Source organism: Xiphophorus maculatus, chromosome 3 (genome assembly GCF_002775205.1).
Source record: "Xiphophorus maculatus strain JP 163 A chromosome 3, X_maculatus-5.0-male, whole genome shotgun sequence".
Classification (NCBI taxonomy): Eukaryota; Metazoa; Chordata; class Actinopteri; order Cyprinodontiformes; family Poeciliidae; genus Xiphophorus; species Xiphophorus maculatus.
The window spans coordinates 5,725,371-5,744,418 of record NC_036445.1 but is presented as its reverse complement, the minus strand read 5'-3'; the positions used below and the strand labels follow the sequence as shown (position 1 = coordinate 5,744,418).

The 19,048-nt window shown below is 35.7% G+C and overlaps 1 protein-coding gene across 1 annotated transcript in view; it reads left to right on the top strand.

Moving 5' to 3' along the window:
• grik3 (glutamate ionotropic receptor kainate type subunit 3) overlaps positions 1 to 11,469 on the top strand; it is a 117,580-nt gene extending 106,111 nt beyond the window's left edge. Inside the window, exons 13-16 of the mRNA XM_023331239.1 lie at positions 855 to 1,072; positions 3,805 to 4,030; positions 4,303 to 4,553; positions 5,835 to 11,469. Coding sequence (XP_023187007.1) covers positions 855 to 1,072; positions 3,805 to 4,030; positions 4,303 to 4,553; positions 5,835 to 6,200 — 1,061 coding nt within the window. The 3' untranslated portion in view covers positions 6,201 to 11,469. The remainder of the gene's footprint in view (positions 1 to 854; positions 1,073 to 3,804; positions 4,031 to 4,302; positions 4,554 to 5,834) is intronic.
• The last annotated feature ends 7,579 nt before the right edge of the window (positions 11,470 to 19,048 follow it).

Genomic DNA, 19,048 nt, shown 5'->3' with positions numbered 1-19,048 from the left:
CCCACTCAAAGTGAAGGCTGATGCAGAGCTCTTCTGTCAACATATTATGCCTTCTTTCTATTTTTTTTTCTTGATGCAGGCTCTGATTAATTGTTCTTATATTTCAGCAATATATATTTTTAGTGGACCCAATGAGGTAGAAAAATCTATTTTATAGGGTCAGAGAAACAGTTTGTGCTTTAAGTCCTTTTAAAGGTGTATTTCAGCAAATTAAAGTAAAATTCAAGCATTAAATAGATTCAAAATTGACATGATTTTAAATTTCCAACACTTGTTTTGATGATTATGGCTCGCAGTTAATGAAAACAAAACGTTTTGTTTCTCATCAAATTTGAAAACAGAAGATAAAAAGGAGTATTAGTGCATAAATCTTGGCCCACTGAAAAGTATCTCAATGTACTGTACAAAATATACACTTAATACTTGGTCAGGGTTCCTTTTGCATGAATTGCTGCATCTGTGTGGCATGGAGGCAATCAGCCCACTCTGCTAGGCATTAACATACACCTGTATAAAGATATCATAGATATAGTGATCTTTATGTTTTTTGCAGGCATTTATTTACTATATACAATAGTAAATAATATAATATAAAATATTTTAAAAACAGGAAAGAAATAAATGCTTGTATTTCTATGAATATTTCTGCTCCTAGTTTTAGCTCATATTTTGACTATCTTGCCCTGCTGACTTTAATTTCCATTTACCAACTTGCAGCCCCTTAATGAGAAGCAGTGGCACTGCCAAAAGCATTTTCAAGCTAATTAACAAAAATGCAAGCAGTCATGTTACTCCGTTCATTTAACTCGTTTACAGTATGTTTCTCTCTTTCTCTCTCATGGTGTTGCACACAGGCTCGGAACTGATGCCCAAAGCCCTGTCGACCAGGATAATAGGTGGAATCTGGTGGTTCTTCACACTCATCATAATATCGTCATATACAGCTAATTTAGCAGCTTTTCTTACCGTGGAGAGGATGGACTCACCAGTGGATTCAGCTGATGACATTGCCAAGCAGACGAAGATCGAGTATGGTGTGGTCAGAGATGGAGCAACAATGGCTTTCTTCAAGGTAGATAACAAAGCTATACAGAGTAGTACACAATAAGTAGTATAAAATACAGAACTAATATTTTTCTCAGATTCTAGAAATATTCTTTTGTAAGAATACAGTGCAAGATTCTGTATAGTTTACCTTATATTTAATATTTAATCAATATTTTCTGTTCTATAGTTAAAATGTCTTGGAACCAGATACATAAACACTTGTGATCTTTGAATAGATATATTAAAAATAAAAGTTTTGGGATTATTTCTGCTATTCAAGAATTTTTAGCAATGAACAAGAGGAACAGGTGGCTAATTACACATGGCTCAAGTGTCCTCTGCCTGCTGTTGCCCTTGCAGAGGGGCTTACTGATGCTAATGCAATGAGGCAGAAAAGGCTGATAAATGATGTTGAAACCCAGATGTACAAAAATACTTTTTTTCTGTTGTTTGCTAATGGGTTCTAACCACTAATGTGGATTAGAGAAAAAAATAGAAAGTAAAAAAAAATGTTTAGACTTTTTACTCCAGTTCAAAAATCAAAAGGGTAATGATTGAAAAACTCCTGGTGCAAATTCTGTCCAAGAGGTTTTTTAATTGTCAAAAAGTAAATTTCCCATAAAAATAAAAAGTAGAGTAAATACAAGTTATTTATAACTTGTATTAATTAATTAATTACTGATGAAACTTTTGTGGATGTCTTGGAACTCTAGATTTTGTCAAGTTTTGTTCTGTTTTGTGCATCGTGATTTTGGATGATTCTCATTCTCTTTAAAATGAGAACAACAAAATTGAAAATACTTATGTCTTGCTGTCATGTGGTCATCTATTTTTTTATATAATGAGATGTATGTGGGGAAAAGTAAATGTTAATGTTTACCAAAATAATATAATAATATACAAAAATAATATTTTAAACTTTTTATTTTAAACTCAGATTTTAAAAGCATCACTCAGTCTTTTTCAATCAAACCAAAGAATCTTGTTGTCTGTGTGATCTGGCAGAGCCTACATAAGATGCATTCAATGATTAGAAAAAGATCACATTTTTGAGTTTTCAAAAAGGCTGGTCCAGGATCCAAGCTTTTCAAGATTAAAATCAGATTCTGGTTAGCAGCCAATTTGTGGGTCATGTTAGCCTTTTAGGGAGCTCATTAGATGATTAACTCTAGGCAGGAGGACAATAACTTTGGTCATTGTCATAAGAATGTTTCACAAAGAAGTGATCAGAGTTGTGCTCCTGATCCGGAGATCGTTTTACTTATCTTGCTTCGTAAACATTTTACATCCAAGCAACCAAACGTAAATATAGACATAACATCAGAAAACATGATTAAAAGTCATGTCACACAAATGGAACTGAGGCATTATTAAGAACCATTGAATGATAAAAACCAATTAAAAACAAAGCAGACACTACTTTATATTGTATACTTGATTAACAGTGTGCATGAATAATTTTGATCTATAGAAGTTCTTCTCACATCTTCAACAAAATTTTAAAATGCCAGTAATAAAACTAATCACCAACTTAGGATTGTTTTAAAGACATTTCAACATTATTGCTTTAAAGGTTAGGGTTTGCAGGACAAATGTAAGAAATGAGATCAAATAATTCATTGCATTAACTTTAGAGCTTTACTGATGGTGGGAGGGGGTTTCCTTGGTAATATGGTAATGTTAATTAAACATTTAGCAGCATGAAAAATAAAATGGTAATTAAGTATAGGTTAAAACATATACAAGTGAATCTCAGTACACTAGAAAACAATGTATTATAAACCAAAATCATTGTGGATGACATGCACTTATTTTAGAGTTTAAAGACTCTTTGTATATGGACTTAAATAGTGTTACTAACTTCACAAAAGTTTGATTAATTTACTTATTTAATCCCCCATAAAAATGCATCTATGCTGTAAGCCGTTAAAATTTTGTGAGTAAAAATGTGAGTGACAAAGCAAGAGTCACATCACAATAACATCATCGTATTCGTGCTGCACTTTCTTCCTTAAAAGAAGAAACAGAATGTTCTTGCATTATCTCAAATTCTTACAAAAGTGAAAGTTGAAGACTGCTAAAAACATAACAATAAGTGGTTGTATGCCAACTTAAAATATCTCTTCTAAGATTGGCAGGGCTAGACTGTTACTGGATTTAACACCAGGAGCAGATTTCTTATAAGAGCATCTCACACAATTTGAAATGGCTCATAGTTATTAGACAGTAATTATCTTGGATTAGACATGGCATAAATGTGACCTCACAGAAAATTGCATGAAATACCTCATAGACTGATGCAAGACGAATGAAACGGCATTCTATTATTGCTGCTTCAATAACACTTAAGAGAATAGATGTGTGTGTGAGCTTCAATTCATTGTTCTTTAATCCTGTTATAATGGAGATCTGAAAAGTAATCATTTAAATCTATTTGATTTTTAACTAAATACACCACTAAGAGCTGTAGAGTAATTACACATACCATTTGTATAGTCTCTATGTATTTTTAGCATTCAGAAAATCTCCATCGCTACTGAAGAACAACCCATATTTAATAGTTGTTTTTTTTTTACCTTAAACACCTTTGGCTATTGCATTTTAAAAATTGCTTTATTTGAATCTAGCATTATTATGTTAATATAAACATTGTATGCTTTTCCAGCTACTTCTTCTTTGCCTCCAGCATCGAAGAATGTTAAAACGTAGTTCGGAGATTAATTTACTTTTACAACTTTCTTTTTCCATCCCTCGCAGAAATCAAAGGTTTCTACATTTGAGAAGATGTGGGCCTTCATGAGCAGCAGGCCGAGAACATCTCTGGTGAAGTCTGTGGAAGATGGGGTCCAGAGGGTGCTGAAGTCTGACTATGCACTCATTACAGAGTCCACCACCATTGATTATATCACTAGGAGAAACTGTAACCTGACACAAGTGGGAGGGCTTATTGACAGCAAAGGCTACGGCATCGGCACTCCCCTTGGTAAGACTTATGAATAGCCTCTAAACTGTATTGTAGAGCTTCAGTACTATGAAAGATTCAAACCCTTTTCGTAAGTTAATTGTGTTTTTTTTCCCCGAAAGATGAGGGCAAGAGAAATAGCCCTCAGATGCAGTAGCAATGCAGGGTAAAAAAGAAAAAAAAATATTAGCTACCCATCAAGACAGTGTACCACAACGTGTTTAAGAACCTTATTATCACAGAGTCCAGCTGGTTTTTCATCCAAAGTTAAATGGACCTTATGCTACTTGCAGGCTCACCATACAGGGACAAAATCAGCATAGCAATCCTCAGCATCTTAGAGGATGGGCTTCTTCACGTTCTGAAGGAGAAGTGGTGGAGCGGAAGCAGCTGCTTGGATGAGGAGCGTCGCGAGACAGGCCCCATGGGGATCCAGAACCTGGGTGGTATATTCATTGTGCTGGCATCTGGTCTGGTGCTGTCTGTCTTTGTGGCAATTGCTGAATTTATCTACAAGCTGAGAAAGACCGCTGAACGTGAACAGGTATATATCTCCACAGATCATGAATTTAAAGAGCTTTTTCATGAATTTATTCTCACTGTGTGGTTTAGAAAGCTGGTCAAAAGCATGATGTCAGCATATTGTAATTATACTGGGTTTCAACTTATTTTGCCCATATGGGTGCATGTCAATCAATTTGAAAATAATTTAAAAAGTAATTTATTTCAATACTTCCACATATATTTCACATATAACAGTGGTTCCAGAATGTTTAATTATAACCCTTATTAAAATGCCATGGTATTGTGACATAGAAATATAATTTTCTTATAGAGAAAGCTTCTAGGCCAAAACAAAACTTTAACTTCTGACTACAATTTTGAAAGATGTTTATATTGCCATCTCATAAAGTCATACCTGTACCCATCAAGTCCTGGATTGCTTTTCTCTAGTTGGAACTTGGATTTTGTTAAGGTGCATTGAATCGTGAACGTTTCCAAAAATTATGCAGTTTTGACCCCAAACCTATAAAACTAGGTTACTGTGTTTGATTTTTATATTTAAAGTGGAAAACAGATTGAGAATTATTTATCCTGACCTCAATTTTCTTTTATCAGAAGCATGGTGTTATAAGTGTTGTACATTTGAGATCCACTGCGTATGAATTTCTTGTTTCAGATTAAATTGCAAAAATGAATTAACGTCATAATGCTATTTTTATTTGTAAAAATGCACCTGTATTTTACAGAAGCTAGGAACCATAGCTATTTTGTTATGATTCTTTTTCTGCATACCTTAAAGCTATGCTGTATTCATAGCTTTTGATTCAAAAATTTCATAAAGGGATTTGCATGCCTTTCTTTGACTAATCCCTTGGAGTACCTGGCCACAGCACCACAACATTTACTCATTTAACTGGCATTACTACAAATTGGAACAGGGAATTAATCCATTATTAGTCATTGGAGATAGCAGAATAGCATCAACCCTTTAATGGTGTAAATCAATAATTTTGAGTCATGCTGTGTGCATTTTTGCATGCATTTTCATGTATTATGTGTTCAGTGCCACTGACACAGCAATATTAATGAGCTATGTGCATACCACATGTGGTGGTGAGGTTGCAGTGTAACATTAATGACAGCCAGGCGCATATGCACACAAAGCTATTAAGGCAACATGAGTACTCCACATCCATTTCCTGCTCTTTAGACTGTAGACACCCTCTTCTGTCAGAACAATTTAAAGCTAAGGCATTTACCCCCCGTCCCTTTCCCCTCTGCTCCGCGTGTCCCTCCCCGGATCCTCCCTTTTTGCCCAGAGGTCTTTGTGCAGCGCCATGGTGGACGAGATCAGACTGTCGTTCACCTGCGAGAGACGGGTGAAACACAAGCCTCAGCCCCCAGTCATGGTGAAGACGGATGCAGTGATCAACATGCACGCCTACAACGACCGACGACTCCCAGGAAAGGACAACATGAGCTGCAGCACTGGGATGACTCCTGTGTTCCCCTGACAATGTGTTCCCTGCAGGGCAAGAACCTCGTGAGCAACATTTCAGGGGCAGTGCCGGAGCCCAGGGACAATGGCATAGACGGGATCACCAGATACATCATTAACAACAGTGACATGGGAACACTTACAAAACATGGGCAACTCAAATTGGCAGCATCAGCCACACAGGTATGACAGACACCGCTGTAATCAACACTACAAAAAATACTTGGTTGTGGTTGTAAAGGTTGTGCAAGGGGCAGAAAAACAACCCGACAAAGGTACACCCAAATATGAATCAGTTCAAGTCTGATGTTTACATATGTACCACAAGAGAAAACACAATATTCAGTGGACCCTGAGTCACTTAAAAGATTTCAAATTTTATGTGAAAACATGGTCTGGCAAATGAAAAAAGGCTTTTTGAAAATGGCAATAAATTACTTTGGTACAGTTCCAGAAGGATAAGGGAGTTTTGTTATAAATCATGGTAATATATGAAGTTCTTTTGTTGAGCCTGCTGATTTTCACAAAACTGAATAACCTTTGGCAGCAGAAAGTGTTACCTCAAATATGTACAGGTTCAGCTGGGTGTCTGTGTCATTTAGTGTTGGCAACACTGTGACTGGTAGGACCTACAGCAAGATGTGAAACAGTAAATTTACATCTGATGTAGCTGTGATGTGTACCTAAAAATATTATCATACAAAAACAACCGCAATCACTCATGCAAAGTGGATTGTGGACACATCAGCTGTATATTAAAAACATAAGATTCAAACTTGGGATATTTGACATGATTTTTGACATTTTTTCCAAGGTTCATTTTTTTTTCAAATTACTTTGTACATAATTTGATTGTTACCAGATAACATGTTGATTGCCAAAGACCTGACCATTCAACAGATTTATACTCAGAACATCAAGAGCCAGAGCTGTTTAATAACCAGGTGTTCAATTAAAAGTGAATTGGAGGGGCTGAGTTTATTTGCTGTAAGAGGCATTCAAATCTTTCTATGTCTGGTTATGGCTAGGCATGGCTCACTATGTGATTCCAATTATATGATAACTTAGAATAAAGAACACCATCAAATCAAATCATTTATGGAAAAATCTAAAACTAAAATGGATAACAAAATCCGATAAATTTTAGTAAAAAACAGAGTAGCAACACATATTTTAATTTGTACGAAAATTACACTTCGATTTTAACAGAATAAGATGATTTATAGCATTTCCTGACTACCTTTTTCATTTTGATATGTAGACTGAAGCAAAAATTAGGATCATCACCTGTGAAATTGAGCATACATTTTTAAGTGCTTTAATTTACACCACCGAGGCATAACAAGATGAATGCTGACAGGTGAAGACAAGAAAACTGATTAGAATTTCAACTTGATACTCAGTAGCGGGTGAGATACATTTGAAAAGAAGTGAATATTTAATATATATAGTTGCTGCATACAAGCAGGAAAATATGAATTTGAGTAAGAGTTTATGAAGGGCCTATTTGTGTTGGCTTGACAACTGGATCAGAGCATCTACAAAACTGGAGCTCTTGGTTGTGGTCTGCAGTGACAGTTTCAATTTAAATTGTCCAAGGAAGAACAGTGATGAACTGGGACCACAGTCAGTCAAGGTTTATTGAACAGAAAAGGGTAGCCTGCTTGGTCCAAAATGTAATACTAATTATGAAAGAAAGGTGTCAAGAATGTCCAGTGCATCAGGGATTGTTGAGTAAGAAACTGCATAGCTACAGATAAGTTTGGGTGCCCATCCATTTGCTGACCCCTGTCCACTGCCTCAGATCTGGAAATAGGACAGTAGAAGATGGAGGAATGGTTCCCATGAAGGGTGTTTGTCTTTATTTTATTTTTATTTTTACATGAATGGGCCTTTGCCTTGCCTATCTGAGGAATACAAAGCACTGCAGGAAAAAGACAAGCCAGCATAGGCCATGTGATGCCTTGGCAATGTCCTGATGGTAAACTTTGAGTTCTGGGATCTATGAGGTTGTTGCTTTGGCATGGACCAGTTACTTTTGTTATTTTTGCAGACCATGTACACCCTTTCATACTAAATAATTTCCCTGATGATTGTAGGCTCATTGGAAATAATGTTCCAGGCCACAAAACAAAAAATAGTTCTCCATTACTTTGATTTGTCAAATTGCCCTCCAAATTTTCCAGATGTCAATCTAATTGAGCATCTGTGGCATGTGTAAGACAAACAAGTCTGATTTATGGAGGGCCCATCCAAAAGTTAAATGACTTAAATGACCTGTTGCTAACATCTTGGAGCCAGATACCACAGCAGACCTTCAGGGGTTTAGTGGAGTCCATTATTAGACTAGTCATGGATGTTTTGTTGGCAAAAGAAAGACCAACCCACTATTTGTCATGTGGCAGTAATGCCATGCTTTATTGGGTGTATACAATACCTATTTTCTATATTCTTCTCTTTTTGCGGAAAACAAATATCACACTAATATTAGCTAGTGGTCTACCTGGGCCATTTGCTGTTGTTGGCAGTTGACTACTGAACACGCTGCCAGAAGCTAGCTACCCTAACATTCATTTTTCTTGAAGTATCTTGTTTTACCCAATCAACTATGTTTCTTTACAGCTTTATTGTAAGAAAAGAAAAATTACTGGAGTCATCTTTTGGCAGTATCCAGAAACAGGTTGGGGAGGAGTGGTGTTCCATTAAATAGACCAATAAAAATGCTGGTTACTCCAGAACTGCCTGGACATTAAATGGTAAGGTACATTGAAAATTTGAGTATTTCTTGCCAGTCTTCTCAGAAAGTGAAACTCATATTATATAGAATCATCACATAAGTAATGGTATATCACAACCCTTTTTTTTTCTTGTAATTTTGATGACTATGGTTTATAGATAAAAAAACTCAAAATCCACTGCCTTAGAAAATTAGAATATTGTGAAAAAGACCATTATTTAAAATTCCTGGTGTCTCATGATAATTAGCTAATTAACTCAAAGAACTTGCAAAGGTTTCCTGTGCTTTTAAACACTTTTAATCTATAAAACGACTTTTTTTTTCTGAGATGACTGGCAAGAAATATTGCACTTTTACACAATATTAGATTTTTTTTAGAGCTAGCTATTATATTATGGATAAATGGAATGACATTACTATAACTTGATTATTAACACAGTACAGTATTCCTTGTTTCTAGTAAATAATCCATACCTAGTCCAGGCATTGCAGCTTTTTCATGTAAGCCTTTGCATTTTGTTGAACTATTGTTCTTTAATGCCGTTGTGCTCCCATGTTTTCATGAAATGACAAGTCTGAACATAAACTAAGTTATATAAAGTAATCTGTGATAGGTTCTCTGTTCTTGAATAGCATTTTTCTTCATAAAATTGTGCTTTTGGAGCAGATACAATTTATTTTTAGTTTACTGACTTTTATGTCAGTGGGCATAATATTCTACAAAGTTCAGTGTATAGACAAGAGCCACAACTTCAGTGCTCCCCTTTCCAAACAGAACACTATTGTTGTTGGCTTCATTTTTGTAGTTACTCCAGTCTTCACCAAGTATCATATTATTTTTTAAGAAACATGAGTTCTGTTTTATATGAGTCATTTTTGTGGGCAACTTCAAAATGCATATTGAAATCCGTGATAGACTCACTGACCGATGTCCTCCAGCAGAAACACTCCTCCCACAATGTTTTATAGCATAATGTCTCCTTAAGCAAGACTTGTGTTGACTTTGACAGTTTCCCTTTGGATGACTTTGCAACCATTTTGTAGTTGCTAGTGCCACTGCTTTATCCTATGTTGGATTGATTCTGAATTGTATTGCACCAATTAAATATTCAAGTGCAGATGCTTGAAAAACTACAACTTCAAACATTTACGTAGTGCTTTTCTTGTCATACCATCCACTAAACGCTCTTCTACAGTACAAGTTGCATTCGCTCAATATGTCAAACAATGTCTGACTTGTGATTAAATGTTTTGCCAATAGACACTTTGATCAGCATTGACTAAAACAGAGAATATTAGACAAGGTTTTGTATTTATCCACCTTATTCCTGCAAGCTGTAAAAAACATTGATCTTGAATTGCATTGTAAAATGAAAATAAATTTTCTATAGACACATATGAAAGACATTATGTTTCAATACTGTTAACCTAAATAAGTTCCATTATAAGTCGTGGATGACCAGCCTAGGTAACTTATTGCAAACCAGTTACATCAGAAAAAGTATGTCTAGCTAGTAAAACAAATTTTGTTACTCTGCTACCTTCCTGGAAATAGTACCAACAATCAATACTATAGCAACAGCTCTGGATAAAAGGTGGATATCTTAAGGGAATAAATAACTGGTTTTTACTAAAAGTTAAGTGGGTTTTATCAGGCTATATTCATTAAATTCGCAACTGCTCTTTGGTTGATTGTGACCACAGAGTGCCTGGATGACGTATTTTTCAAACACATTTTCAAACTCTTTCCATGTCAGGTGTAATTTACGAGATTTTTGAAAATAAGTTCTAATTATTTTATTTTTGCAAAATTAAAAAAGGCATTAAAAAGGCTTGGGTTTAAAAGAAAAATGAAACACTTTTGAAGGGGATCTCTGAATAGATGATTGGTCGGCTTAATTACCTGGTGTGGACTTATGCTGAAAGACTGTATGGTAATTTGAGAAAGAGCAGTCAATTATTCTGTTTGTTTGTGTTGACTGTAATGCCTATAATTTTTTTATCTCCAGCAAAATCACCCAGAATAAAGATTGGAGGAGTCTGTAAGATGCCATTATGCTGAAGCAGAGGGAACATTGAACCTCTGTGAGGTTTACATTGTCTATACACAATGACAAAAGAGAGAAAATATCTATCTATTCAAGGAAACTTTAATCTGTAAAATTTAGCATTGGTTTGGTAGAGACTCGCTGTATAATTGTTTATTGATTCTCTTCTGCTAAGTAGAGTAAGTAGAGAGGATTGGCAGAAGATGTATTTTACTAAATTTATACAGTTATATATTCATTCTGTTCACACATATGTTCTAGATGCTATTTATTTCATCAGGCCACTTTACCCTTCCTCCCCACTTTATCCCAAATCCACTTCCCCCAAACCCTGTTTATTTAATAGAAATACGTTTGAAAATGATATATTGGATTCTTTTCTATCTAGATGAGAAAATGTATGTAAATCGTCTTTTATGATGGCTAATATATTTCTATATGGTGAAAATAAAGTGGAGAGATTGAGCTCCCTTAAGAGTTCAAGGGATATTCCCTCAGAGTAGGCGTTTCTTGTGTCAGTGGACCTTTATTCTTCACAAATTCCCCTTTACAACCTGGTCTAAGGTATAACTGCTGCTGATCTACAGTTATACTATTGTACCGTCACACTGATGTGTACTGGAACTTTTCTTGCAGGTCATTAAAATACTTTTGAGACTCATTGTACAACATTTCTTTAATGTGTGGCAACAACAATACATGAATGAAATTTTGTTGATTCTAACATGGCTGGTTCAGTCCATTTGGTTACTGAATATAAACATCTTTTTTTAAAATAAATAATGTGAATAATGTCATTTTACACAAAACTGTAAGAAATGTGAGAGAAAAGTAACAGAAAATGTAATCTACATAAACCTGTTCTATTACCTGTATGTGATAAACGTTTTTAGTTTCATTTTTTTTTCTTTTTTACCTTTTTTTTTTCCTTTTTAGCCCTAACGCTTCTATCATCTGGCAAAAAACCCTCCCAAATATATGAGAAATATGTTGGTGCCAACCAGGGTTTTCTTTGTGAACATACAGACTTTCTATGAATATAGTTTTTGTAAGATTTTGCTAAGAAAATATGAAAAAATTATTGAAAAAGTGGGACAGGTGTATTTGTTTTCATTGTAACTGTATGTGTAAAAAGAGCATCTTAATAATACACTGGAGGGTATCAGCAAACTACTATAGAAAACTTACTGAACTATTCTTTTTAACACACTGTGAATAATTTAATTGTACAGTTTGCTGTATGGGTTAAATGAAGTTTTAAATAAAAAATACAACCTACTTGTTCTACTGATTGTTATTATGCACTGAAAAAAACAAACTAACAGGGGAAATAAAAACACATTATTTAGACAATATTTTGGTGGCACTGTATGTGAAGTGGAGTCTGTGTTTACAACTGCAGAAACAGTTACAGCAGTTTCACCTACAATGTGAGAGCACATCATATAACACAAAGAGGAAACTGCAGTAGCAAATAGTCTCTTTTTTATTGTAAATGTCATTCTAATGTGTAAAAACATTAAGATTTCAGCAGAAAACCCAGTTGGTAGCTCATGCTTTGTTTTTCAAGCTGCGCGCACTAAAGTAGATGGGCATAGATCAACAAGTATCAGGAGAAGCAATGGACGAGCTCCTTCTGTGCTGCTCAGACAGCCCTTACTCTACCGCAACAACCCCACACACAAACAAAAAACACCCTCAAAACAGAGCTGCTTCTGGGGAAAACAGAAAGACAAAGAGAAATATTGTCATGTAAAATGCCTGTAGATGATACATGCTGTAAATTGGTGTTTTATACATAAACTGAACCAAACTGAAAATAGGACCACAGTAAAATAGAACGAAATGATGATGGATGACAATCCTAAATGAAGAATCAAACCTTATCCTTCTGTCTTATGATCTTGAATCTTTGAAACTGTTTTCCTACTTTCGTTAGACTTTTGGTCATTTTACTACCTGACTCTTCTTAGAGACAATTTCATCTCTATGACATGATACATCTGTTTTGGACTAAGTGGTACATAAGTACAAAACAAACATTAGACCAGTAGCCATAGTCTAGATGGTTATTGGTAGCATTCATTTTTTACATAAAAGCACATGTTATTATCTGCAAAATTAAAACACATAAAATGTCTTTTTAGAAATGTAGAAGAAAGAAGACAAACCAGATTCCATGCTGCTCCCATGTAAAAACAAATATTCAAGACGTTCAAATGTCTGTTTATCAGTACAATACCAGTAAGTATATATATGAGTTTATATATGAGTTTATTTTCATGTATAGAAAATAATTGCATTGAAGTTAAACCTAAGAATTTTTTTTTGAGCTTTCCGGTTTTTTCTGAAACCAGAAGAAAGACAATTATAAATTTAAAGGACAGAGGCTAAATACACACTTATTCTATGTTCATTCATGGATGAGCCAGAGTCTCAATGTAAGGGATCCAATCAAGTGCGATAGGGAGAGATTAACCTTGCTGGCGTTGCAGTGGCAGATGTGCATGTTAAAAAAGCCAGGGAACCCCAGGCCACAGCATTGAGGAGCAGCGGGCGGATAATGAGCGATGGGAAGGGGCCTTGCGCCTAATGGGGAGATTTATTATCTCTCACTATCAATTAATCCCCTTGGACAGACCGGGGCCAGCAGGAGCGCATCAGGAGTATGTAAAAGAGAAAAAGGCAGACTGGGGAAAGACGGGAGCTGGCCAAATGAAGAGAGAGATGGAAAAGGACACAGGGCTGGCAGCACCAGGAGCACTGGGGCAAAACAAAAAATTATGTGGTGGGAATAGAAAGAAAGCTTCAAAGCTGTGACAACAGAAGTTGAAGGACAATGAGTTTATATTTATGATAAAAACTTGTTTCACAAACATGTAACATAATTAAATAGTTGGTACAATTACATGAGTTTTTGCCATGTTTAATAGATACATGTTTAATATAAGCTGCAGAAGAGTTAAGTAAATCCAGTGGACTATATTCCAGAAACTACAGATTCAATAGATTTTTATTTATTTATTTATTTTTTTTTTTTTACTCCAAAAAGCCATTAATTGACATCACCCGGTTTCATGAAAGGAGCTCATCTATCATTGAAGAAAATAAAGTATTTTTCTTCAATGTTGAAAGGTTATCTTGATGTTTGAAATAGTTTTTATGATGCGAATAAAAAGGCAGAAAATTACACTTGGGGGGTATGTAAATTTTTCACAGTATTACTGTGAATATGTGGTGCCTTATTTACAATTCTTAGTTTACATGTAGGATCTATAACAAATCTTTTTTTTTTCACAAATCTTGTTGTGTAAATGTGTTATAAAATTGTTCAAATGGAATAAAAATATACTTCAGATTGAAGTTAAACAAATTGATCTGGGAAGAAAACATGTCAGGATGTAAAAGAAAGTTCAAAGAAAGTGAAGGAAAGCAGTGTCTGATTGGGGCTGAGGAGAGCGCGAGAACATCAGAGAACCAGGAGAAGGTAAGTCAATCCAACAAATTGAGTTTGGCTGGAGACTTGTGTATGGTGGTGTTAAAAGGTTTGCTCTTTTAATCTTCCAGGTTGGTAATTAGGATCACTGAAATGTTGAATGCACATGCAGGTGAGGGGAGCAACGGTGCCAATGGGAATCCTCAAAGCTGTTACCAGGAGGGTTGCTTGAGGTGCAGAGGAGAAGAAAAGAAAGGCATCCAGGTACGCTCCCTCGATACAGACACTATAAATATTCCAGTGGACCACTGTAGGATTTGGACAGTAAAGCCAGGATCCGGTGTCTGTCAGGAGAGACAAAGAAGGTAAGAATCAGAGCTCCAAGAAGCAAAGAACACAACAAGATGAGAACCTGATTACCACTCGTGAGCAAAATGATATTACTCTCACTGATGGAAAATATCTGTTCAGGCTCATTTAACATAATAAAGGTTAAAGAATGTGAAGTGCTCTAATAACTTGTCAATGTTTTTGGACTTGCTTTACTATGAACAGTGATGAAATGCAGCGTTATGAGTTATGCCACTGAATTCAAAGGGAAAATGTCTAAACATCTAAAAGACACCTAAAATCTGAAGGGAATATTGGTCATGCAACGGCACAAAAACTGAAGATAAACAGACTGTTGTAAAAAGAAAAAGTGAAAAAATATGTTTAGAAGTGTATCTAGACTTGGCTGTTTTTGCTGTTGGTTTGGTTTGTTTAGCCTTTTTGAGTGGAATTTCTATTTTCTCCCAATTAATGCGTGGGTTTTCTTCAGGTCAGACAAGTTCACTGGCCAATGAATCACAGAGTTGCCATGGTTATTAAACAGGAAAATCAGCATCTTCATCAAGCTTGTCAGCTATTGGAAGTACCATTTACTAAATTTCCTGGCAGACAGCTGCTATGATTTTAGACTTAAAACATAATGACAAAGAATAATCCATAGGGTAAAAGCAGTGGTTCTATAAACTGTAAAATCTAGCCTAGCTTTTTTCAAGTCAGGGAGGTATGACTTTAAATCACCACCTTGATAGTGTTTTGGCTGACAGTGGCATCACAACCAGCTGTTTTACTTCTGCTTCAAGATTTAATTATAAAATGTGGTTCCTTATGTTTGTCCATCCATCCATCATGTATCCCCACATGTCCTTGCTGGGTCACGGGAGACTGGTGCCTATTTTCAGGCAAGAGGGTTTGCCCTGAACAGGTTGCCAGTCCATCACAGCCATATGTTTGTTGTCCTGCAAAATATTTAATTTTAGTTTCACACAACCTGCATATGGTGGATCTCTAGTTGAAGTCATTTCCCTATGATGCAGCGGGTGCAGGACACACTCTATTTGACCTTGTTGTGTTCATTATAAACTATCCAAGTGCTGCTGTCACTCGCTTCCATTTTTTGTATTATTCAAAATTGGATTCTAAATTACATTAAAAGATAATTGAAATTTGATGTTGTTAATTGATTCAAAATCGGTTTTGTCTGCATCATAATGCATCAAAAAATATATTTTGTTCCTTACCCTTGTCGTGGAAATTGTCATTGACTGTCTGCCAAGACCATTGTCAAATCAGCAGACTTCCCCATTATTTTGTTGGCCAAACAGTCGTAACATAAGTTATTTATCAAAAATGTTTTTATTGGTCTTATGTGACATTATTCTGGTATAAATGTCTTACTAACTTAAGTTTATGGTTTTCACTACCTGTGAAAACCGTGATCCTCACAAAGCACAAATAGCTATCAGACAATTTCACTTTTTAGAATTAGATTTCTGAAGCAAAATGTGTCAGATTCTGATAGTGTTTTAGGCCATGCCTAAGTAAAATTTTAAAGAGCGTGACTATAATTGACAAAACTGCTGCACAGAGACTTTGCAGCAGAAGCTCTCCCCAGGCTTTTTTGCCATTATGGGAACTGCCTCAGCTTGTTGCTCATTTGAGCTCTTGCCAGTTAGCTCTCTTTGATGGCACATGTCCAGTCAAGTTTTCTTTTTGATGACCTTGACAGAGATGTCGCTGGGTGATATTCAGCTCCTCACTCTGGGACGATGTGTTAGACGATGATGGCTGTGCATCATTGACCCATTTGGGGGTGAATGACTGCCTGACCTGTGCCATGCCCATCTCAGTGGACCCACTGGGTGAGAGATGTATCTCAGCAGAAGCTGCATTTCGAAATTGACTTGAAAGGAGGGCTGGTGTGCGATGAACCTTGTTATAGCCTATGTCATCATCTTAGAAAAATAACATCCCCCCAGAAAGTAGATAATGTTTTTGAATGGAAATTGGTTTGACGAAATAAAAAAATTTCATTTCAGCAAAGGGACAAAGCTTAGAAGGAGGTTACAAATGGAACACTTTTCATAAATTATGATTTTTCTGTATTGTTATGATACTGTTTTAAAATCTGTTCTTGCTTTATATTTTTCCACTTTATCCCTGATGGTTCTACTGTGGTAATTGGTTCACATGATGTTGTTTGTTCATTACTGTTCTCTCAAAAATGGATGCCTTCACAGAACAGCTGTACTTATAATGGAGTGAAATTACACACAGGTGGAATCTATTTACAAATTAGATGATTTCTGAAGGCAGGTGGTAGCCCTGGATTTTTTTTAAGGAATACGAACACATGTGTATGCTCCTCTTTTCTCTTTTATTTCTCATCATCGTGCTCTACTTGGTGTTTTCCTATCACATAAAATATACTTGCAGTTATAGTCAGACCAAAGGTGAAAAGCTTAAAGAGTTATACATATTTTTAAAGGACCTAGACTATCTGCATTGATTGTATTTTATATTCTAATAATAAAACTTGTTGATATTTGATGCTTGCATATTTCCAGTACACCATAGTATCCTATTGAGATGGGAAAACATATGTGTAATTTTACTTCCTTAATGATTATTGCATAACATTAATGACATTTTTCAGAGTGATTATACTGCAGTGTTAAGAGACAACTGTTGTTTTTCACCAGCCTCCATCTCTTGTTCACCAGCCTCCTTCTCTTATTGAAACCACAGCGCTGGTATCAGAGCTTTATCTCTGCACCATCATGTTGAATTATCCATTTGAGTTTAGGTGAAATAGCATGATAGAGACATTGCCAATGAAATGCCTTAGTGACTTGCTCTTTCTCTTTGCTATCTTTGACCCTGATAACGACTGGAATAGAGGCTTTTCATGAATATAAATATAAATCGTGATGAAAGGCAATTTTCCCCAGTGCACATAAAATAACACTCTTGAACATTTAGTGTTTGTCAAGAAGGTATGCTTTCGCAGTTCGACTTCACTTTGTACAGAGTGGCCAGCAAAGCTCTCTGTTTACATAAATCACTCATTTTGCTTGGGGGAGAGTCAAATGTAAATGAATCATTCTGTTGCTTACAGTACGGATACAAATATAAAATACGTAAAAATGGAAATAAAGCAGTAAATACACAAGATCAATATTGTAAAAAAATGTTTTCCACCATCTGAGACCACATACTTTAAATACAGTAGAAGAAACAATGAGACACAATAATGCATAATGAAGCTGTTTACAACTAAATTAGGGCAGCAAAGAATTGCTAATACTATGCCAGGGGAGAAACTTAACCAACTACACACTACTAACCACATTAACCCAGTCAAATACAGACTTAAATAAAATTTGACTTAAAATTATTGTCTTTTTTTCCTCATTTTCCAAGAATAGCTTAAATCAAGTTTTCACCAGCCACTGTTGCCGAAGGGAAATTTTAACCTCATTTTAAACAGCGAGAGTAATTTTTATTTTATATATAGAGAGAGATTGTGATTACTTTTAATATTGAAGAGAGGAGAAGAGTCCAGCAGCTGGCTGAACTGACTGACTGAAGATGCAGAAACTGTGGAGTGCTGTAAACATGCTATCTTCTACAAGACAATGTTGCTTTCTACTGCTAATGTCACAGCTGCAGGTTTGAAACTGCTGAAGTGTTATTTTTCATCACTTCTATAGCAACATTGTAAAAAACATCATTACCTCCCAGACTGGAATTATTGGATGCCTTATAGCACATAAATTCATCAACCAGTCGCAGAAAGCCAAATCAATGGCAAAGAAGTGGAAGGATATCTCACTGCCACCTTTACTGAAGGGCAGTTAATGAACAATGAATCAAGATCACTTGGTCTGCCTAAACATTGTGTGTTGAAGTTGGCAGGGTTACACACTTCCATAACCGGATCGTCTATTCAGTGTTTACAACACATGACCAGAGACATTACTGAGTGTGCAGTATTATGTCCGACCGCTTAGGTAAAAACCATATTAGAGGGGGTTTTTTTGGTATTAAAAGCTGGATCTGACTGAACTTTTTTCATGAAGGTTAAAATAAAGGATTCAAATTTTAAACTGAGTAATATCTGGGCTAAGTCCTAAAGCATCCTTGGGATTGGTGGGACTACCATACCCATCTGCCTGTACAACAGTCAGTTGCTCCTAGAGTGTGAAATACTCATGTTGGTGAGCGCCAAGACATGTGACATGTGCTGCACTCCTCTCAAGTGCTGGTTGATCTGCATTATGAAAGCAAATACTAGTCATGAATGTCTCCTAGACAAGAGAAACTCACATTTGTTTTATTATCCATCCATCCTTTATCTTACATTTTTCTTGAGGTGTCGAAAGGGGTGCTGTTGCCTATCTCCAGAGGTTAACGGGCAAGAGGCAGGGTACACCCTGGAGAGGTCACTAGTTTGTTTTATTATGTATATTTTAATATAGACATTTTT